General features: G+C 42.8%; 1 protein-coding gene across 1 annotated transcript in view; it reads right to left on the bottom strand.

The window, feature by feature from the left end:
- The window catches only part of LOC115581672 (breakpoint cluster region protein), a 34,632-nt gene extending 11,105 nt beyond the window's left edge, over nucleotides 1–23,527 (bottom strand). The window contains exons 1-10 of the mRNA XM_030416958.1: nucleotides 22,192–23,527; nucleotides 8,725–8,906; nucleotides 7,065–7,169; nucleotides 6,691–6,876; nucleotides 5,567–5,674; nucleotides 5,278–5,338; nucleotides 5,120–5,172; nucleotides 4,895–5,035; nucleotides 609–730; nucleotides 107–272 (exon numbers count right to left, since the gene is read on the bottom strand). Of these exons, the coding sequence (XP_030272818.1) occupies nucleotides 107–272; nucleotides 609–730; nucleotides 4,895–5,035; nucleotides 5,120–5,172; nucleotides 5,278–5,338; nucleotides 5,567–5,674; nucleotides 6,691–6,876; nucleotides 7,065–7,169; nucleotides 8,725–8,906; nucleotides 22,192–23,527 (2,460 nt within the window). The remainder of the gene's footprint in view (nucleotides 1–106; nucleotides 273–608; nucleotides 731–4,894; nucleotides 5,036–5,119; nucleotides 5,173–5,277; nucleotides 5,339–5,566; nucleotides 5,675–6,690; nucleotides 6,877–7,064; nucleotides 7,170–8,724; nucleotides 8,907–22,191) is intronic.
- Between the last annotated feature and the right edge of the window lie 328 nt (nucleotides 23,528–23,855).

The raw sequence follows: 23,855 nt of genomic DNA, 5'->3' as shown, positions 1-23,855 counted from the left end.
ATAATTGTTCTCTAGCAGTTCCCTCAAATCAGAAATAAACTGTGTGTTGAATTCTGTCATATCTTTTTGTATTTTCTAGGTGTGTTTACCAGCTGTTTATCCTCACCTTTTCTCTTTGGATCTCATTCTTGATCTGGGACATTTTGATCTTCATGGCATCGATCTCCTCGTCCTGGACCAGAGGAATGGGGGTGGACTCACAGTCCTCAATGGTCTGGAAGGTCAGATCAGCCAGTGGGATGTACCACTTACAGTCATACTGTTGCCCTTTTCTGTTGGAGGAGAAATGTGTTTATAAAGACATCATTTTTTAAACTTTCTCCGCTATGTTGTCCTGCTTTGTCACAGAACAGTTTGTTGAAACCATCAGTACAACTAACAACAAGTTTACAAACATGTTCAAGAAACTGATCTGAGATCAAGTGTAAGCTTTATCTTCCACTGTAAACACAAGCTGGTCACAATGGAACAGTTCTATTGAGGTTAACAAGTTTAAAGTCTATCTGTGCGGAGGGACTCTCAGTGTCCAACAGGAATTTGAACCAGTGGATCTTCCGGGTCACAAGCCTGGATCCCAACTCTCCATCAGGACGCCCACCCAGACTCACCCCGCAGCCTGTTTCTTTAGCTTGGTGCAGAGCAGCAGGTCGGTGAAAAGGAAGACGTGACGAAGTTTCCTGGAACCTTCGACCAGCTCCACCATGAAGCGATCCCTCAGCAGCTGACGGTTCTGCCAACGGGAAACGAGAAATCACGTCACAAATCAGTGCAACTTACTGCAAGTACAGAATCTAATTTAAGTTCAACACTAGCGCTGAGTTTTAAAAAGTTTCTTCTGGGTTCTCAAACAATGACTTTGTGCTGATGTTTGTTCATGCTTGTAATTAATGTACAGCCTGTGGTGCTTTCAGATGAATGCTACCAACCTCATGCTGGTAGTAAACAAAATAACATTTGTGATGTGAACAGAAACAAGACAATTTCAGTCTCTAATGGTTGATGGTCTGGAGCACATCTGTCATGTCTTTTGGCTCCATGGATTGCAATGCCAGTCTGCCAGTCAACCTTTGGTGCCGACTGATACAATGACTAAATGGACTGCCAGGAAATTTTATATATAGACTCTTAGTCCTTTTAACTTTTGTTGTGTTGATCATTTTGCACATTACCTTTTACCACTTGTATAAAGGGCTAATGCAACTAACACTTATTTTCATTATTGATTATTCTGCTGATTATTTTCATGATTAATTGATTAATCATTTAGTCTACAAATTCTTTTGTTAAACCAACAGTTTAAAACCCAAAGACTCTAACAAAGAAAAGCAGAGAATCCACAGACTGAAGAAGCCGGAGCTTGCACATTTTTGACATAGTTGCTTAAAAAATGAAATAACTAGAATGGCACTCAGTCGAGTGTATACGTCGCCTTTAATCCAACCAAATCTAATCCAATATCAAACATAAATATTAACATTTTTAATCTGCTCGATCCAGGGGTTTTATTTGGATCCATATCAAATTATACTCATAGATACAAGGCACCTTAATAAGCTTTTTTTTAAACATTTTTATCAAGATCCATGCTTTCTTCACAGATAAAATAATGAAACTGTCAAAAAGGCAGTATCTCGAACGAAAGTGAAAAAGAAATCCTGGATCCATCCTTTTATCAGCACCAAATAGGGTCTGTCTGGGAGGAGACACATCCTCCATCCAAGTTTCATGGAAATCTATTTAGTAGCTTTTAAGTAATCCTGCTGAAAATCACACCAACAAGCCGAGCAAAAACATAACCACCTTGACGGAAATAATTACTTGATTACCAAAATAGTAGTTGCAGCTCTTCTGAAACTGATGTCACCGCATGTGAAATGCGTAGCTCGATCGCTCTTGTTTTTAATGTGACTGTTAGGAAAATAGTGTCAATCGTATCATGTTGAGTGCTGGAATATCGATTGTTTTTTTATTTAGTTTGTAGTGAGGTCAAACAGTACACTCAACCCCGACAGAATGCAGAATAAATACACTATTGATTTACAAAATGCAATGCACAAAGACAAATAAAGAACTTCTCATAGCTGAGAAAAGAAATTCTAAATACAGACAGATCTCATAAAACAAGAGAGAAGTATTAAATCTCTCTTGACAGCTCAAACAGCAGTTAGTGTGTATAACTGTGCATACTGTCAAGAATAAGTCATGTTTCTTGTTTAGAAATGAAATCTAATTTCAGGACTTCCTCTAATCTTTGTTGATCCGTGCAGCCTGAGGTTAGACGTACATGTGATGACATGAGCTCTTCCCGCAGCAACACGCATCGAAATTCCCCTGCTGCCTTTTGACCTCTGGGCTGAGGCTGTTTACCACGACACTGCCCATGTGAGACTCTACCATCCCACTCCGACCGCAGCTCAACAAAAACAAGGAAATCACTGCGGCATGGTTTTCCTATTCTCTCTTCTGTGGACACCAGTGCAGCGCTGGCTGGTTACAGGCCCTGAAACATGTTCAGTTACTGTCCCGGTTTCAAAAAGAGGTGGCAGGGTGACATTCGCTTATTGTTATGTGACACACATAACCACAGATAGTCAATAATCCAATGGAAAAAACAAGAGCTGTGACTGCACAGAGCTCACACCCTCCTGACACTGGAATCTGTATTTTTATGTACGGTAATGACACGTTGAGCAGCGAGGCATGTACACGAGGGGCAGCTAAACAAACTTGTGGGTTTAAACGCTCGTAGTAATTACAGGCAGCCACGGTGCAAAACATCAACAATGGGTGCAAATTTAGTCAAGAGTTGATAACCTACAACAACAACAACTGATATTTTAAACCGATTGTGTGAAACTGTCATGTGCTGGCTTGTTATCTGTCAATCTCCCTGTGGGATTTCAGACTTCCTAGACAATATCCAGAAGAATGTTCCCAAGAACTTTCTTTGATTTAATATCTCACCCCGGTGGGCAGAGCCAGTTCCCAGAAAAAACAGAGGAAGTTCCCAGTCAGGTCATCTGAATCACAGCCCTGAGATGCATGGTGTGGGGAGGGGGATCGGAGGGGTCAGGAAGCACTGGTAAGTCGGTGCACGCCCAGCGCAGAGGGCTGGTTAGACAGTTAAGTTGATAAGGAGTGCTGCACGTCATTTCTGGGAAGCAGAGTAGACACTGTGGCAAGGAAGGATGGGAGTGAGCGTGGAGGTAATCGACAGGTTTTCCTGGTTTGCAACGCAGGGGCCACTTGCCTCCAGTGTTTGCACTGATTTGTCTAAGGCTTCCTCTACACTCCACTTCCTTGACAACTACAGCAGACAGGCTGAGATGAGTCAGCAGCAACGTGACTCACACTCCGGTTTTATTGCAGCTTCCAGACACCTTGTGCTCGAAGGTCTTTACTGTCAACAGTCAAGATATGACGCAATTTACGTGGGCAGACATAATCCTGAACTCCACAATGTGGCTGTTTCAGTGAGAAAATCAAAAGTCAAAATTTTCTTGAGAACTGAACAGTATGTTAGAGTCAAAGCGAGTTGTCAGCTTTATTATTAGATGTTTGCAAGAACATTACCAATTATTTTAATAACTGATAAATTGTTTCTGTTTGTTTGTTTGTTCATTGTTTCATTTTTTGAAGCAAGAATGTCAAACATTTTCTGGTTCCAGCCGCTTAAAAATGAGGAACTTGCTACTTTTTCTAGTAAATGTAAGTAAATGAAGAGTCTTTGGGTTTTGGAATGTTGAAAAAAACATTTTGAAAATGATTTTTTACAATTTATTGGCAAATTATAGGCTAAATGTCAGCTTAAACGCTCATAAAAATAATCACTTGTTGAAGCCCAACAGTATGTCCATTTTTGGGGTGAAATGTAAACCTCAAGTCCACATAATCAAGTTTTCTGTAATTGGAGAGTTTTAGCAACCGATAACTCAGGATTGCCAAATTCCCTTTTTTAGTTTCAGCCATGATAGCATGATTGCAATGTGGGTGGCAGTGGGGGTCCGCCACTTTGGTCTAGATTAAAATGTCAAAATAATTCTTATTAGATGGATTGCTGTAATACCTGGTACAGACAGCCCCCTCAGGATAATTTGTATTAACTTTGGTAATCCCTTTACTTTTCATGTAATGCCATCATCGGGTCAAATCATTTATTTAACCAGTACCAAAAATACATGCGAAAATTATGACATTCTCATTATCCTCAGCTATATTTTATGTTAGTGCTTTTATAATGTCTGCATACAAACACCCTAAACTAAAATGGCAAACTTAGTAAAAATGTATACCCATTAAACATTACTTATGTCAGAATTGTGAGCACTACTGACACTCAAAGCTTTACAGAGTCACTAGGTCAGAAAACAAATGCTGTCTGTAAATATTGTTGTGCCTATTAGCAGAGTTAGCAGACCACCAAAAATGGGTGGATGTTTGTGACTCATACACTGGAAAAATATAAAACCATATAAAAGCTGGAGAGGCACAGGGAGTCGACATTGTGGTACCAGGCCTCGACGCTGTGCCACCACAACATACAACAAACCCCTGAATTTGTCCTTGGCAAAAGGGAACAAGTGCTCCACAAAGGGGACAAGCCGTGCCCACTTTTAATGTGACTCTCTCCTCTGCTCAGGCCCTTGGTGAATATTAACTAAAACAACCTGGACAACATTGAATAAAACAGGAATTGATGGAATTTATTCTGGTAAACAACTCCCCAAAATCCAGTGTCAATCAAGTCTCTGTCTCACTTACAGGAATGTGTCAGCTAGCAGTATGGAGGGGAAGCAAACTCTCTGTTTAGAGTGCGCCTGAACAGATTCAGTGTATTTATACCTAGCCACGCTATAACCTGAGGTGATATTATAATTTGGCTTTCCACACTGACCTCTCCCTTCTTAACTGTCATGGACTGTCTACGCGGGGTGATCTCTTCGTTAATACTGGACAGGAAGTTCTGGGAGATGCGCAGGGCATCCTGTAACAGCGGATAGTCGGGGTGGCTGGAGGGCGTGTGCTTCAGGAGGTCCTGGAATAGAAAAAATGTGGACAAATTAAATCCCCAAAACTCTCTTTGCTTTGCTCCAGATTTGTGTCAGGCAGATTGACTTACATGCAGAACAAGTGTGCTGCGCGTCACTCTGTCCACAGGTTTGTAGAGGAGAGCTGTGGAGGAGGAAGAGTCAGTTCAACAGGCCTAGTCATAGCTCAACTACTTATAGCAATATTGATTTATGTGGAGGCGGGCCATTCATTTCACTCAATACTCACTTTCCAGTGAATTTTTAGCCGACTGGTCTTTGCAGTCCTTTGTGCTTTTGACCTTGAGATTCTGGGAAGATAACACCAGAGGGAATGGTGAGAAAAAAATACCCTCATTAATTCCCAACAACTGCCCCACAGTGCAATTAAAACAATCAGCAGCTCTGTAAAAAGCTGCATGGCTCGTTTACACTGTGAGGACTGCTGAAAACTGCCCTGTCATCACTCGTCCAGGGCAGCTGTGCAGCATCAAACACTTGTTTGCCGCTGTCCCACTGTGCATAGCGTGATTACATACCTCAGATATCTCTGCAAACTGAGCGTTTGCCTGGCAGCACTTGTCCGCCGTCTCCACAGCAACCTTGTAGTTATCCACGAATGCTCGGTACACACCAAGCTGGCTGGCCTGCAGACACAAAGAGAGTAGATTCATTTTAGTACTCTGTGAATTCCACTGAGTACTTTGCAGTGTCACTGTACGCTGCGCTCAGGCAAGGGCTGGCATAACATTATTACTGCAGGAACTGATGCAGTCGAGTGCGAGTCAGTGTTTGCTGCACGTGACACGGGTCTTTCATCTTTTCAGCAAACACTGAGGTAGCCCTTATTCAGCGGCCTCCTATAGAGAGTTTTGTTCTCGTCTACTGCCTGTAATGTGGTGAAGCAAGGCTTTTATCTGGCCGGGAGATGACTCCAGGCAGTCTACTCACATGTGCACTGCAAGATCCCCTGAACATTACTAACAGCCAGCAACCCCCACCTTTTCCCCCTAAAAGTCTCCCCTCTTTAAACTCATAAACTCATCATTGATGATCAAGGCTTGACATTTAAGAAGTGCTATAATTAGTTTCTTAAAGTAACTGACTTGACAAAGTCGGCCTGTTTGATCAAAAACCAACATACACTTTAATGCTGTGAGGTTTCATGTTACTTGATGCTTGTGTATTTATACAAAGGAGGGTTTACATCAGATGGGGGATCGCCACACTGTACTAAAATGTTGCACTTACACTTGTGTAAGTGCAACATTTTATTGATATCAGCCCATCAGATACTTTGTTTTTCACTGTTCTCAGATTTCCTTGTTTGCTCTGTTGGCTGAAGAGTTCCTGCTGCATTCAATTTCATAAGATGTTGAAAAACCGGTTTTTGTTGCTTAAGCTCTAAAACGTAGTCCTGACATGTTCTCTCCAGAATCAAATATTAAAAGATCACAACCATAAAAAAATAAATACAAAAAAAATACAAATTAGATTGTTAATTTTTCTGAGGAATGGTTGATTATTTTTATGTTACACTATACAAGTGGATTTCTAACATCAACAGATTACCTGCTGCACTTATATTGACACACATGAACATGAATTATTTTTAGTTTCCTTGGTTGTCCCACTGAAGCTATCAAAAATATCATCACCATACCAGTTTCTGGAAGAGGTCGCCCACACACTGCTGGTGGCCCCAGTCCTGGACTCGAGGCAGCAGAGCGTCGTAGAAGTCCTTGTGGATCTCATGAAGCTCTGGCACTTTGAAGAAGATGGTCTCTATCTGCTGGATGGTCAGCATTGGTTGGGATGTTGTGGCTGCAGCCCTCAGAGGCTTCATGGGCTGGGTAAATAATCAGTCAATATGTAGGCCACAGTTAGTGAATGTAGGCCTGCGGTTTAAAACTATAGTCAATAAGTCATTCACGTTTAACAGAAAACATTTGCCAGAAGAAATAATTATAGTACAGTTTTCTTTTCTTTTTTTGTAGGAAGAGACCTATGACCAACTCTGACCAAAGTCATACATACTATCAGTAGGGCCTCCAGGTGGCTGAGGTAGGTCTCCTCACTGGCCAGGATTCCTGACAGAACCCACTTCCTCATCTCCAGCCCCTTCTCCTGATCCAACTCCACCTGATTCAAACACGGTGCGAAGAGAAATTAATTGCCAAACATGAAGGGAAGGCATTCTCCAACACAAAAGGCAGATGATGACAGTATCTTTGAAGTTTAAATCGGTTCTGTCTTTATTAAACAACCCAACACACCTCTGCAAACCTCTGGCTGCAGCTGTTGTGAGATGAGGGACTGACCAGTTTTGCTTAAACTCTGTAGGAGTTTTACATTCCTAGAGGCCTGCACCAGAGACTCCTGGCATTGTAAGGAAGACAAATATGTGTCTAGCCCAGGAGTTGTTATTCCAAACAGGTCAAAGCCATCAGTCATCCTGGTGTGGGCTATCATGTCAGTATGAAACTCACTGGAGCATTGAGAAGAGCTGTATTGAGCTCTGCCATTACATTAATTGGTGATTTAAAAAAAAAGAAGGAGAAGCTGTATGCTGAGTGAGCCCACCACCACTACCCTCTGCCATGATTTAGGCTTTGAAGATCACCAAGTGTGCACATCAGAGGATAAGAATACCACAGATAGGACGGGAACAGAGCAGAGGGGGAGGGGAGCTGGGTCTCTTTTTGACATCTGTTCGTCTACAGTATGTATGCTGAGTTTGTATGGTGTTTTTCAGCAATGCCCTGCTTCGTAATGAAAAGCACTACCAGCTGGGATTAAATGACTGACTGAGGGGCACTTCTTCCGTAGTAAAGGGTACTCCACTGATTTTACACATGTAGTGATGTCGTTTATTACAGAAAGTCTGGGTTACAAGCAGAAAGTTGTGGGTATTTATGAGACAAGAAGTGTCTCATAACACTAACTTACTGGAATGACCCTTTACGGGTGATTCTAATAATTTACTTTACGAATGATTTACTTAATCAGGATCCAGCAAACTTCTAGTCAACTGTTCACACTAGGACTGGCATTACAACAATGAAAACAAATGCTGTGACGAATGCTAGCCTATGCACATTATATTACTAACCTCCTGTCAGAGTCTGCAGGATGATCTAGAGGTTTGTCTATGAGCCAAAACATGCTCTTCCTACAGGGTAAACTGACAAAAATATAGATTTTGGTGCATCTGTGTGTCTCAGGCACTTCTATGCACATGCATCAACACCACACAGGAGCAAAATAACAAAAGCAATATCCTCTTTGTAACAGGAGGAACAAGAGTTATAGGAAATGTTGGTTTAGTTTGGTGAAACACTTCCTCATGACTGGAATGCGAGGTGGGTTTGGTGCCATTTCTTATCAAATAAAAAACATAAGCAATAAAAATTATCTGACCTGGACTGAACTTGGAGGCTTTACCAAATGATATCCCTTTGTTGTTTTTCGAAAAACACCATGGCAGTTGAAGAAACAATGGCAAGCACTCTAACAGCTACTTTTCATCACAGAATGAGAAGCCAGAGCTGCTAAAAGTGTTTGATGGTGTGTGGAGAGAGGACAGTGAAGGACAATGCAGTAGCCAGGGAACAAAGGCAGGAGATAGAGTGGAGAGTGGAGCAGCAGCACTGCGAGCTGGGAGACAACGTGGTGGGAGTTGACCCAGTAACATTACCGACAGCGTGGACTCCAGGGAACCAGAGGACTGGGTGTCTCGGCTGCTCCGGCTCTTGGAGCGGAGTCGTGGCGAGGAGGACGGAGATCCCGTGAAGGAAAGAGGGTCGTGGCGAGGCTGGTGATCTTCTGAGTGCTCCAGGTCATAGCCATATGATGGAGGGGTCTCATTGTAGGGAGCCTCTGTGAGAAACAAAGGACAACAGTCACATGTTGTGTCATTAAACTGTTAAGTCTTGTTGTAAACACAGAGAAACATCACGGAAATGAGACAAACTGAAACTGTTGGCACACTAAGTCAATCCAGAGGGTGGGGCCAAGAAAGCTATTTAGGAACTGATATCAGAAAGTTGTTAAGATGCCACAGTCTTTTTACAGCTCACTTCAGTGTTATCAGGGGTGATTTACCAGAAAAGACACGAACAGGATCTCCAATGCGATAAAAAACGAGTTAATATACAGTTTCTTGTTCAGACTACAATCTTGTAGATCATAAAGTTTGTTGACCCTGTTTCAAAGACGTGTGCAACTTTACAGTAACTTTGAGATGGCAATTGTTGCTGTTTATTGAATTTACTGTATTTCCAAATAGGCAAAGTGGAAGACCTGAAGTTGGAAAATATAGTAATATGCAAATACGAATTACTTTTAGAATATGCTCAGATAACTGCAACATCAACTGAAATTATAAATAATAAAGGCCTTAAAGGAGCGATATGTAAGAATTTTAGTTGTAAACATTCGAAAATGAGCTAAAAACATCAACAGAATGTGAAGGGGGTAACAGTTTTGATGTTAAGATGTTGTGTTGCAGAGATATCTACTGAAGTTAGCATGCTAAGCAGCTAGCCCCAGCCCATCCTGCTCTAAAGCTCCTGTGCTAGCAGTGTAAGCATCAGCACTCCCCCAGTGCACCAAGCTCCTAGTCTGGACTGCTAGCTGCAAGTTACCTGAGCTAACTAGTTAAGAGCAAGTTAGCAGCAGTTTGCAGTTACTCGAGTTACAGCTGCACTATTCTGTGGCCCGCAACTGCACTATTTTGGTTCAGTTATATGGCTCTCTGTTTCCAGCCACAGCAGGCTGCTGTTTTCAGTGGAAAATGTATCATGAGCCTACTGTGCACTACCTGCTCAGCACCAAATGTCAGACAGACAAAGTTAGTGTCAGCTAAAGGGCCAAGTATTTCCCTCAGGATTGAGACAGTGGACATTGGAACACAAATAAATGCTAATGTTGTTCAGTGTCTACTCAATGTGTAAATACTGGACTGTTCTTGGTAACATGATCACCTCGACAACTTTATCTGCCAAATATGCAAACAAAACATACACGAGCTGAAAACGTGATGTTAACACTTATTATAATCTATTCATCCAGTTCATATTTATGTTTTATTACATTAGCTAAATGTGCCACAGTCTCGTGTCTCCAGTGCTTCAACTTAAGTATAACACACACACACAACATTTTGCCCCAGGGCCCCAAGCTTGTTAATATGCCCATGACTGCACTGCATTATAATATAAGTTGTTGTTATTTTGTCCATCCCCCAAGCAATAAGCCTAAAAACTAAAAACTAAAAACAAGTCGGGGCAAACACTAAACCTGCTCTTTCCAGATTGAAAAAGGACACAGGCCAACGTGTCTAACAAAATCTGACACACCAGTATTGTCAGTTAACAACAAACACTAAGCAGCGGGCTGCCGTTTACTGCCATTTGTCTTTGTATCAAATCCTCTTTTAACCTTCATAAACCTGTGACCTACACAGATCTACCAGGCTGCCTGTGCCAGCCACCGAGGGCTCATGCCAGGACAGGCAAGTGGATAAGCCTGGGAAACTGCAGAGGCACCACACGTGCTCTGCTCATGCCAACCTTGTTGTACAGTGTGTCTCCTTCAGCTGAGTGTTTTCAAGATCAGAGAGAATATGACAGGCTTCTGTAATTTGGTATAAAATTTACTTTGTGTGTCCGCTAATCAAAGAGGGCTCAAAAATCACAAAGCAGAACAGAAAAAATGTATCACTCTGGAAACCCACAGGCTTTACAACATGCTGGGTTTCTGCCAGGAACAAATGTGACAAGTCAGAAATATATGTTGTGCTCGCCATCCCTGTGATTTCAGACTTTTTAGGACACCCTGAAGATGAGGATCAACAAGCTCTGTATCCTGTAATTACTGCCAGCCACCACTGACTCACCAGCACTCATCATCGTCATTATCATCATTATCGTCGTCAAGGATGTGACGGCTGACAGATAAAGAATGACCACCTCGAACAGCAGAGATGAAATATAAGGCAGATGTGTCTAGTAATGTGGGGTGAGGTATGTTAACAAGAGGCTACAAAACTGGTTTAGCACGGCTTGAAAACAGGAAAGAGAGGATTCCGGATACTGTGGGAGGATAAAGCCCAGTCACCCAGGAGAGGTCTGGAGGACAGGCCGACTGACAGGATGACATCCACAGAGGCCATGACAAAGGAGTCAAACAAACACACAGAGGCAGAGAGCTGTATTGACTGCTCGAGGAAGGGACGACTGCAGGCCAAACAGCCTCAGAGCACAGGGGAAGTCCATGTGAAAGGCCACTCTGTGTTCCAGTGAGATTATACATCAGCCCCGGCACTGGATGAATAACACATCCTCTCTGGGGTAGCAGCCTCAGAGCCACAAACTATCTCCATCCAGGGGGAAAGAGAAACAGTCCGAGCTTGGAAAAACACCACAAACGAGAATAAGTAAAGAGGAGGATTTAAAAGTGTTCTGAGGTCATAAATACTTAGAGTACTGTGTCTTTAATAGGAGCAGTTTTAAATACACCGGCCTCATTTGGGCTGTGGTTAAAATTGTGAGAAAGTGGACATCACAATAGATCCTCAGTGAGCACCGTTTTTGTAAGGATCGTGACTGAGGAAGTGTCCAGGCAGGCCTGTCCGGAAAATTCAGCAATTCTTCTGCTTCAGAGCGGAAACAGGCACAAGGTCATCTTTTAACAAACAGCTCCCACTTCCAACACTCACTGACCTATGGTCACGGCTATCATATTTACCTTCCAGTTAACGCTCTGATACCTTTTGCAATTAAAGACTTTACAGAGCCAGCATACATTCGCACATATATGGAAACAGATTTGAACAATTTCCAACAAACTACTGTAACTCAAAAAGCCAGTCTATTTCACTTAAGACCCAGTTCTTCTTGAGTTTTCTCCATCACACGTGCTTCTGTGCAACCTGTTTTCACAATGCTTTGTTTGACTTGATTGTGAAACAGTTTAAAAAGGGACTGAACAAATAAAGTGAAGCACAGACTGTTCTCCTAAACCTCAAACAAACTGCCAAACCTCACGTGCAGCTACACACAGCAGGGTCTTTGTAGCACAGACTCACCCAGTCTTCAAAAGTTCAATTTGCTTAAGCGCTGTTCAATTTTGAGGCACTTTACTTGAATATTTTAATTTTCTGCTACTTTATACTTCCTCTCCACTACACTGATTGGGTAACTTTAGTTACTAGTTACTTTGCAGATTCAGATTATTCAGTGTTTATAGGTTATTAATTGTGACATGTTACCATCAGATCAGATTATCAGATATTGTTAATATTGAGAGGATGTTGCATCGGAGCCAAATAAGCACATTTTTAAATTAGTTTATTTTATTAGCTGACAGAGAAATATCCTTAATAAATATCAAGGTATTAAGTTATCACCCACCTCAAAGATTCTGACTGACCATGTTGTTGTCGTATGTTTCTAATATTCTCATTTATTAATTCAAAGGGGCACTATGCAGTTTTGGAGAATAAATTCAAACTCAAATTTAAATATTTAAAAATCAGAGTTATTCATTTTTTTCCAAAAATACACAGTGCACCTTTAACTATCAAATAACATTTCCTGAAAATTCAAAGTCCCTTTAATTCATCTAAATTTTTTTCTAAAATGGTCAAACTTTAAGTCAGGTGTTTGTTTTACTTTTTAAAACAAGTCTCCGTCTTCTTCAGTTAAGGAGATTGTTGCAGCTGTTTTGCCGTAAAGCTCCAGAAATGTTTTGTGGACTACCAAACTTCAGCCGACTGTCCATCAGCATGAGCCTGAGAGGACAATGACTGGATTTTCATTTCTGGGTGAACTTATCCTTTAATCCTTGAAGCCGCACCTTGAAATGGCAGTGCAGAAGCAATGTTATTTTCTTGTTTCCAGTCTGCAGTAACTGAAACTGTATTACAAAATATCACACATTAGGATGGAGGATGGCAAAGCAGTCCTGGCAGCTCTACAGCACGTCCTCCCTGTCCCATGCCCAGCTTGCCGCAGCTCAACTGTGCAATAGAGCTGTAATAAATACATTCTAATGACATTACATAAGATCGCTGAGCCCAACAGCTGCGTTTATGAGCTGTGTGGAGCCGTGGATCAGAGAGAAGCTGATTTTGTTTTGGACAGCCTCCGAACTCTTTAATTCAGTGTTTTTCAAGAATTGCATTTGACTGCATTCCCATGAGCCACTGTCTTTTAGATGTCAGATTAATGCAAAGCATCAGAAAAGCATGAATTCTGTTGAAATCACCTTTTAATACACAAAAAAACGGTGCCTTTACTTTCCCACACGACCACACTGAACACCGCGACTAAAAATAGAACTCAAGGATATATAAGGACTCAGCCAAACAACTGGCTCTGAGCTCTCCAGTTCCCTTCTGGAGAATAATCAGTCATCATGAAACACTTTTCCTTCCTCCAGCATGCAAACAAGAGCTATGCTCAGAAGACAGTCACAGTAGTATATTACAGGGCACATGTTGGACGTCCTATTGATGACAAAGCAAAGACACATTCAAAGCCCTAATCCTAATCCATAGAGATGAACTACGATAAACAGGCAGGGGGGGAGTGACAGATGTGCAGCTGAGGCAGTGGCTCAGCATCAGAGATTCACTATCACAGAAATAATCATGTGGCTTTATTTCTCTAAACAACATGCAGTACCAGCAGAAGAAGGCGCTTTCCCTTGGGATGCAGTTAGGAATATTTTTCTGTGTTTATGCTAACACTGTATGGTTTCCAAATGATGCTGCCTTCATCACGTGGCATGGACATGAAAGCATGACGGTTTCACTTCGCAGCAGGACATTTAAATACAGTGAGGAATGAGCTTGGTTCTGGAAACAACCCGAAAGTGTGGCATCACAATCAGATAAAACAGGCTTTGGGTCAAACTAAAATATCACTTCTATTCAATTGATGGGAAGAGCTCAGACAGCAGTTTCCAAAAATGTGAATCAGAGCAAAGAGGTGATTGATTGATTCATCCCAGCGAGAGCTGGAACTAGAATAGTATCATCCATAATTCCCCATTTCACCAGTGGGAAAAGGCACAGTGCTGTCCAGCTCAGCACATTGACACATCACCGATCAGTGTGTTTAAATAGCTCAAGGGGGATGGACTCCTGCTTGTATTCTGCCAAAGAGAGGGAATTTGAGCCCACTTATTGCTCCCCACTGCGATCATATTGACCGGCCACACAAAGATCAGTCAGCTGATGGAATTCAGATCACAGGCTCACAAACGAGCTGGAAATGAGATTTAAGTATCAATAATTTAGCACAGAGAAAAAAAAAGGTACAATGAAGGACAGCCTCTCCGTCCCCTCTCTAATGGTTGTATAGATCTGCAGAAAAAAGTTGCACCTTTGGGGGGAAAAAAGCAGCAGAAGATGTCAGTGTGAGATGTTGTTAAAAGCTTAACACCACTTTATGGCTCCAGCAAATGGATTCTCCTCCGGACTGTGCGGTCACTGGGGAAACAGCGGTGGCAGGGGGAGCAAATAGAGGGGAACAGGTTGACAAAAGGTGACAGCTTTTCAGACACTGGACGTGATGACCTCGACCGTGGCCTTTGTAAATTTCCTCACCTCATGGCAAGTAGAAAAATCTTGACATACATCTAATACACTTACATGATACACTTGACAATTACTCTTTGGTGACATTTAGGTCTACAAACTACAAAGAGTCTGATTGACGAGGGTCTCTCTGTCAGTCACTGATCTACAAAGCACTCAAGTCTTGTTATCACCACATTTCATAACAGAGAACCTTTTTTGCTGCAAAGTGCCAGTGAGCAGCTTTCATAGCAGCTTTCAGGTCCTTGGTACTTCCCTGACTAATGAATGGCCATCTAAAATGTTATACCCCTGTTTGCACTGCAGGCTTTTTGCTAAGAAGACTAAGCCATAATGGCGCTTGAGTGCAGTTGGTTAAATGCTGGTCATAAATTAAAGTGTTTGATAAATAAAATTGTTGACATGATGATGATGGTGCTGCATGAAAGTGAGACATTCGCCAAATCCTAAAAATGGTTTCTGTCATTTTTGGTTGTTCTTATCAAGTAATCTGATGTATGTTCCCTAAACCTAGTGTTAATTTTTCTGATAGGTTTGCTGTTAAATAGTGAGACCTGAGTGGGTGTATCAATCAGACCTTTACACTGATGATTCACCATCTGATGTCTACAAAGTAAACCCTGGCCCCCAAATTATGTCACTAGTGTATGATGGCAGTGCAGTACAGTAGCCAAGATATTTTGGCTTTATTTTGTACAATGGGAGGAATGGAGACGTGCCATCCATCTTTGTATACAGTCAAGTGTCTGGACAATCTGACCAGCCATCAGACTGACATAAGCATCCCTGGAGCCAAACCATCCAGGATTACTCGCTTAAGTCATTAAACAAATGTTATCACAGGCTGTGTAGTACACCCTTTCAGTGGTAAATTGACTTAGACATGTAAAATTGGCCCCTTTAACGGTATATAGGGCCACTCTGGGGCATCGGTAATTGCAAATGTAGACATCAGCTGTGTTTTTTGGCAAAAAACGTCATCATCATGTCCTGGACCATCTGCAGTGTCTGCTGGACTGGGAGGCCCTTTAAACCACAGGATTGATGGAGGCAGTGAGGCCCACCAGCACTCACTTCTGATGTGTTGTAGGGCAGCCTAAAATTAGTGCCAGTCATTGAGCAGCGTAGGTCAAAACTGGGCCGCCCAGCCCAGCACACCTACTAATCAGCGTGTGTTGAAATAGCTCAGTGTGGTCAGGCTACTGCTTGTAATGTGCTGCATAAGAGAGAGAATCAAAGCCCAATAATTGTTCCAGCCTGTGAAAATAAACATAGACAAGCGGCACATGAAAGCATCGACTACACACACTACAATAAGCTTTATTATAACAGTCACTATTTAGTACTATTTGTTTATGTTAATGGACAATTATTCTGATCTCACTTGGGGAAAAATTTAATTATTTTAAACTGGAGCGTGGCCAGTCCTTAGCCTCACAGCCTTGTGTATGTGTTTTACAGTAAACACAAACATACCTGCTGACAATGCTAAGAAACTTAAATGAGCCACATGAAAAATCACACTGACCTCCAGGTGTGATCAAATATTCATTTGCATGTCTGAACAGAATTAAATATTAGTGAACACACCTCACCTGATGTGCCTTAATATGATTGGCTCAGTCATAATCTGCCTGGCAACACAGGTTTTACAACACTAGATTTGGAAACCTTTGGCTTCATTTCACTAACTAACAAAACTTTTGCAGCTTTAAAAAGAGTTGTATAATGTCTTCTACAGCTTTGGGGAAAAAAAAAACCCTGATGATGTTATTGGGGTTACCTGGGCTTGGACATGATGGATTTAAAACAGAAGCCATACAGAGTGCGGATGTCACACCCTTTCCATTGGACCAACATGGGACCTTATTCTGGAAAATAGTATTCATAGTGAATGGAGAGAGAGAAATATTTTTTTGATACAGTTTGAATTGTGCCATTAATCACACATATAATGTTGTCATATATATATTATAATGTCAATTTAAAAGATGATACTCCAAGTCAAGAGAGTTGCAGTTTGTCATAAAACTAATTAAGTATTAGACTGTGAAAATATGTAATTATAAAGACTACACAGCCAACAGTCACATTAGTGACATTGTCTCGTTGAACAGTCACCAAATCTGTAACTTCAACATTGTAGAGCTGCTCCTGTATATAAGATCACAAAACTGATGAACTCTCCTTGTCAGTATGGTCAGATTATTTGTGATTTTCATCTTTTTGAGGACCTTTTCTGTGCCAAGTTGGCGGCCACGCTGGTGTTGGTGATGTGTATTGAGCGAGACGATGTAGTTCACTGAGCAGTTTAACAAAAGACTATATGATATTTGACATGTGTGATTCATGACACAATTCAAGCAGGATCAAATTATTATTCTTCTCTCTTCATTCACTACCAAACAAAGTTTTTTCTGGAATAAGGTCCCATTGGGAAAAACGGAAGGAGCGTGACTTTGGCTCTCTATATTACAAAGTGGGGGGGGGGGGCATGGACTCGTATTAAAGTAGCTGCAAAGCTGCATAATGTCTGTTGTGGCTCTGGAGGAGCTTCGTCTGAGAAAAAAAAAAAACCCTGATGATGTCGTAGTGATGTCATCAAAGTAATCAACCTGGGTTTTGAGACGACAAGTTCATACAAGACAGCATGCGTTACAAACTGTGGACGTGAAATTTACCAGGGAGACAGTGTGTAATTGAGAACAATCTTGAGGTGCATTATGGGAAATACAGGGCTTGACTCATAAAGTCTCAGTCTCTCCTGCTTCAGTTTTTTTTTATTCCTTTATTTAATCTGTCCCGCTCAAGTTCCCTAACTTTATGGAAGTGCAGTAACAAATCCTTGTCCCTTCAAATGCCTGAATGCACAGTTGTGGGCATTTAGTGTTCAGATTCACTTGTTGTTAAAGCTTTTTCTGTCTTCATTCACCTGCACTTCCCCAGTGCACTTTGTGAGAGGACATTTTGTCTAAAACAAACTCTGGCCAGTGACACAACAAGCTCCATGGGTCAGGCTGTAGTGAGAGAGGTGAACTCATACAACACTTAACATTTCATTAGACGTTTCCCCCCACACCCCACAAGCAGCTGAGACATTCCATAAACACTTGGCCTGCCAGCCAGCAGCACAGAGGGCCCTTTGAGTGGGACCATGGAGGGAGCTGAGCCTGCAGGACCGGAGGGCTGAGGCCAAGCACGAGGGTGGATCACTGAGCCGGGGGAGGCCCGCAGGCTCATAAACATGCCAAAGATTTTTTTTTTCTGTTAAAGTTTATCTGTGGAAATGTGTATGTGTATGTTAGCATGTACAGCAGCCAATAGGACAATCTAGTGTGACCAGTCCTGCATACTTTCTTGAGAAGTGTTTTTGTTCTGTTTTCTGATAGGGAGGAACAAAAAGGCTATTCATGACTTTAACTGGGAGAGCAGCTGGCGATGCCTGGCCTGGCGTACTGATGGGCTGCCAGCTTTTGACCACTTTACCAAGTACACTGCACAGAAGAACAGGTGTCTTACTTACACACACATACACACACACATATACACACACACGGAGGCAAAGTTGGCTGCCGTCGAGGGCTGCCAGCACTTCCTCCTGTAGGCCTACATTAACTCGAGGAAAGGGTGAGGCTGAATTCTTTAGCTTCCTTGACCACTAAACCTCACATGTTGATATCCAGGTACAATGATAGTTCTGTCTGGGCTTCCTTAAGGGACCTCAAATATTCATGAGTCTGCAATCAAGCAGGGAGTGAGGACCTGCACCGGTGTGACTCCTGCTGAGGCAGCAAGTAGCACCAACCTCTGTGCTGAGACCAAGACATTCAGACAGACTTCATCATCACCGTTCAGACACTTCCTATTAATGTCACAGCCATCCCAGACAGACCTGTCTACCTTCACAAACCATGTCAGGCTGACTGAGTCTGGATGCATCCTAGAAGACAACCTCCTGACTTTTTCAGAGGGATTATGATTCAACTAATGTGAGATTTATTATTTCCCTTTCGGCTGACCTCTTCTGTAAACCCTCTCACTGTAACACATTAACCATGAGACAGTCAACACACTCAGACCCCTCCTCAACCACAGCATAAAGCTGTGGCCACAGGAATGTCAGTGTCGTGATGATAATTAATTATGGCAAAATAGACCCATCAGAGAGTTGGCCTCCTTAAAGGCCCACAGCTAATCAGCAGCTCTTCACAGCTCGGCTTGACAAATGGCCTAGATAACCAGAAACCAGGAGACAACACGTATTCTTCTATTCATAGAAAAAAAGTCCCTTGAGATGTGTTGATTTTAGACTGGCCATTTCACTGAGATTTCACACGCCGACACAGCTGGGCAGCGACAGGACAAGGGCAGGTTTGTTTGTGTCAGTTAGAAGGTGTTTCTTATGGTCAGTCAGTCATTTTTCCCAGGCTGAGACAGACTGCCACCATGCCAGACACTAAAACACTCACCCAGCAGCAGCCGGGACCACGTCAATTCTATGTCTGCTGCAGCGTTCACATATTCCATGACAGCACTGAAACATATACACCAAATCTAACAGTGCAGAAAGCCTAATTTAGGTATAACAACTGACATATGTCTTATACTGTACCGTTTTTGAAGCAGCTGAACAGCCACACAATGTTCAGCTAACTGAGGCACAAAGCGTCTTTACAACACTGAGATTCAGTTAGCTTTACTAGGCCAATTTAATAGATCTGAGTGAACGCTGCAGTGCTTTATGATAAATACAACAACAAAAAAAAACTTTCCAACTGCTCCCTCAAAGTCACTAACCACAACAAAGCAGTTTATTGCAAAAACTTGCCTCCAGCCGGCTCCCTGCCCGACGCCTAATCCTGCAACGTGCACAGTAATGTTATTACAACATCAGAAAATAAATCCAGACTCCTGCTAATCCACAAAGCAAGGCCCACATGAGACAGCTGTGCCATTATGTCAGCAACAAGTCTCCTCTGGACAAAAGCTACACCTCAGTGCCCGGAAGCATGGTGACTTTAAACAGAAGGTGTCAGGACAGGGTACATTAAAAAAAAGGGGGAACTCCACTGATTTCACACTTGAAAGGTCAGTTTGTTGGTCATGGAATGAACTACTTGACCTGTGAAAGCAGCTCATGAGATGACAGTGAAAGTTTATTCCTGACCATTAGTAAAACATACAGGTACATACTGCTGCACTGGTTCGGGAGTAAAAATTGAGTCATAAAGAATCGAAGACACGTCTCTGTCACTTTCCCTCATGGGACCGTATAAAAAGAAAAAATATGTATGGCAGTGAATGAGGAGAGAGAAATATTTTTTTAACCCCTTGAATTGTGCCATGATCTACACATATGATGTTTGTCAAGTTAAAAGATCATTTTCTTAGTCAGAAAAGTCACAGGTTGTTGTAGTTTAGAATCCGAGAGCCATCCTTTTATTACTTGGATGTGCCCCCACATGTTTTGTCTCAAAGAGTCTTCATCAGGGCCTTAAATTAATAATAAAACCACATTTATAATCCTCCTTTTAGATTCAAACAACTGAGACTTTTCTACAGATGGAGTTGAAAGCTTTGGAATAACCTAGTAAGTGGACCTTAAGTGAACTTTTTCTATGCAAGATGTATAATGTCTTCTCTTGAGGAGCTTTGTCGAGTGTGAGAAAAATCCTCCCTGGTGATGTCATAGTGATGTCATCAGGGTAATCGGCTTGGGCTCGGAGACTACACGTTCATCAAATCTTCAGCTTGGGTTACAAACCAGGGGCATGAAGCTTGAGAGATGTAAGCCTTCACTAGGCGAAGAGGATAGGTATGGGTTGCACTGTGGGAAATGTAGGCTCTCGAGTTTTTGGGACTAAATCAGGATATCTCGGCCTCTGCAGTGTCAATTTTGACCTTTTTTAAAAAAAAAAAAATGCGTCTATGCAGGTTGCCCGATTTAACAGTTTTTTCTTTTTGTGTTATTCAAGCAATAAACCCTCTGTCATGATTGCAAGACCCTAATGTTAAATAAAAGGAGTCATGACAGTGAAAAAAACACATCCTTACAGTATGCTTACAGTGCTGCGCAACAAATGGCACAGTGGAAAGACCCTGGTCGAATGGATTTGGACATTTCAGTCATTCAAGCAGCATGCTAGCTTACACTTCATGCTGATTATATCACAGTCTATCTGCTTGTTCGTCACATGCTTTGTGTCAAAGAGCTTTGGACTAGATCACCTTATATAACAACACACTATTCTGCACATCTGCTTAATCTGACCCATGCTGGATAACACTTTTTTTGAGGGGGCAGAGGCAGACAATTTTCCAGCTCCAATCCTAATACTTGCTCTGTATCCCAATCCCTCTTTGGCCACACGAGTAACAATGTGTGTCCTCGTGTGTCATTCACGTTTGACAAACGTTCTCATAGAGGAACACTCCCTCCCGCCTCTCCTTCTGTCCTTGGCATTACTAAATTGCCCAGACCACTCTCCTTATCCCACTTAACATTGTTATATTGTTAACATGTCAATACTCGTGCTCAATGAGTGATTCTCCTATTGTGTTCACACATAACAACAGGAAACACTGATGGCAGGCGCTTTGATTGGAAGCCACATGACACACTTTAAGCTCCTCGATCCTCTTTTTCTGAGTGAGTTGTCAGGGCTTTTTCCTACCCGCATCCCGTAACAAAGAGCCTCCCTAAATTTATCACGCTAGACAAACCCCTTTAAGTTAATTACTCTGCACCAAGGACAACAACACTGATGTGTGGTGACACGAAAACACTCCGGGTGGACAGGGCCGAGCAAGCGACTGGGAAGCCTGGGGGCAGCCACTGTCTCAGTCAGAGCATCTCTGTGAGAGTGCTGCAGCACTCAGCGGGCGAATAGCAGAAGGGGGTAAAAAGAGAGGGCAGGCCTGCTTACAAAGGGTAAAGAAAACAGTCCTGAATGAGCTGCAATACCACTGGGTTATTGTTAAGAATCAATGTATGTAAAGTCCATCTCCATGACTTTTTACAGGTTCCAACCTGGTGAAAACCTGTTAAGTCTTCTTTGTTAAGAGCTTAATCGTGTCAACTGGAATGGGTCAACATTCCTGACAAACTCAATATGAACAAAGGCGAGGAGATAAAATAAATTTCTCATTAACGAGACGAGAAGATGAATTCTATCAAACCTGGCCTCTTTTTTTGTAGGCCAATTCAATCATAACAGCTCAGCTCCACCAGCTGTAGCCCAAAAAAACACAACAAGAAATGTGTTAAAATAATAAAGTGCTCCATAATCCTGGCTCCAGAAAACATTTTAAGATGGATTTAGTGTATGAGGACTTCATTAAAAATATTGCAAGTGCATTTTACTCATTGGTGACTTATTCTGGATGAAGTCCAGCTAGGGAGCAAACATCTTTCAGACAGTGATTAGAGAGGGCCGTTAATGTGCTTTTTAGTACTTTATCGTCTCTATGCACTAGAATCATTTTCTGTCTTTAATTCTAAAAAAAAAAAAATGTTCAAGGAACATCTGTGTTGTGCATTGTGTATCGAGGACCTACCCAGATCTCCTTGAAGACTGTTGTCATGAGAGGTCCTGCTGGATGTGGTGGAGTCCCCATCACTGGGCCAGATCTGGCCCGTTATACGGACCCCAATGATGGAGGCCTCAGACACCATCACCTGCTGCTTCAGACGTTTCTGAGACAGGGGTGTGGGTGGACTGCTGCTGTCAAAGGAGTGCTGGGAGGGTGAGCGGCTTTTCTCCCTGTACATCTGATAGGCGGTGGGGCTGGGGGACACATGGCTCGACTGGCCTGAGGAGAAGTCCTCCTCGCTGGATGTTAAGTTCTCATTGGAGCTGCAGTCTGGTGTGTAGCCTCCTCCTACATCATCAAAGCTGCCAGGAGAGTAGGAGCGTCTTGGCCAGGTGAGGTGCGCATCCTCCTCTATGCTGTGGTCCCTAATGTTGATAACTCGAGTGTCTCCTTCAGCCATCATCCCCCCAACATACACACTGGTGTAAGGCTGGCACTCTGCTGGCTGCCGCTCAGACTTTCCCCCACTAGAACGGATCACACCGTCTTTCAGGAAGTGTGGGTTGGCCTCAGCGTCATCATATGACCCGTTGTAGCGGCAGCTCCCCTCAGTGGATCGGCCTCTCTGAACAGCCTTGTTGATGTCCCCTGTGGCGGCTGACAGGTTCCCTGGGAGGGAGTGCAGGGACCTCTTGCGCTCCATCTGCATGGCCTGACAGCCGAGGGTGCTGATCTTGTCTGAGACCTCCCTGTCATTCACTTTGACCAGCCCTCGCTCGTGATGGTACTCCACGTTCACATAGAATGGTTTCTCCTGGCCGCCCATCACGGATAAACCTCTGCCATCTCCACCTGTGTGAGAGTTGGCTCTCCTGATGCGCTCAAAGTTGGATCTCAAAGCTGCCACCGAGCCCATTCCCAGTGGGAAGTCAGGAATCTCGGACTCCTGGCGGACGGGTGACACCCCACCCTTCTGTTTGGCCGGGGATGCACCATCCACCTCTCCCTCAGGATGTGGTGGTTGACATCTGGCTGTCTTGACAGGCCCTCTCAGCTGCTGCTCCTCGACTGATGTCTCATCTGTGTGGGAACTCTGGCTGTCCCCGTCACTCATCTGGGGCATCCTTTTGAATCCCCATCGCTGCCCATCATAAGACTTCCTCTCTTTTGCAAGCAGAGTCTGCAGGTAGATCATCCGAAAGCGCTCCTTGTTCACTTCCTTCTCCAAGTGCCTGATAGATGCCTTGCATTTGTCCAGCTCTTGTTCAATATCCCCCATTGAGTTCAGGTCCATGGGAGGAGGGTCAGACTCTGGGAACTGGGCTCTCCATGCCTCCACAAAGCCCACAGGTTCAACCATTGTTACTACTCTGACATAAACTACTCAATCAACTAACAATACATACATACATGTCTAAAGCATCAACTGGAATTAGGTGTTTACAACTGAAAGCCCCCATAGCGCTTAAGTACAGAAAGGAAAAGTGTTCCTCAGAGTACAGGAAGGATCCACTTTACAGGGTAAGAAAACCTGGTAGTCTGAAGTCTTTACTCACACACACAAGACGCAAATCCTACTTAGGCAAGATCCCTGGTCCAATCTCTTCATATGGTCCAAGAAATTATAGTTTATCCTGGTTCTCGCTCTTGTGCTCGTGTTTTCTCTGGAGATCCTCTGTCTCCCTCTG

This window comes from Sparus aurata, chromosome 5 (assembly GCF_900880675.1).
Source record: "Sparus aurata chromosome 5, fSpaAur1.1, whole genome shotgun sequence".
Lineage (NCBI taxonomy): Eukaryota > Metazoa > Chordata > Actinopteri > Spariformes > Sparidae > Sparus > Sparus aurata.
This window is presented reverse-complemented; position numbering and strand designations above follow the sequence as displayed.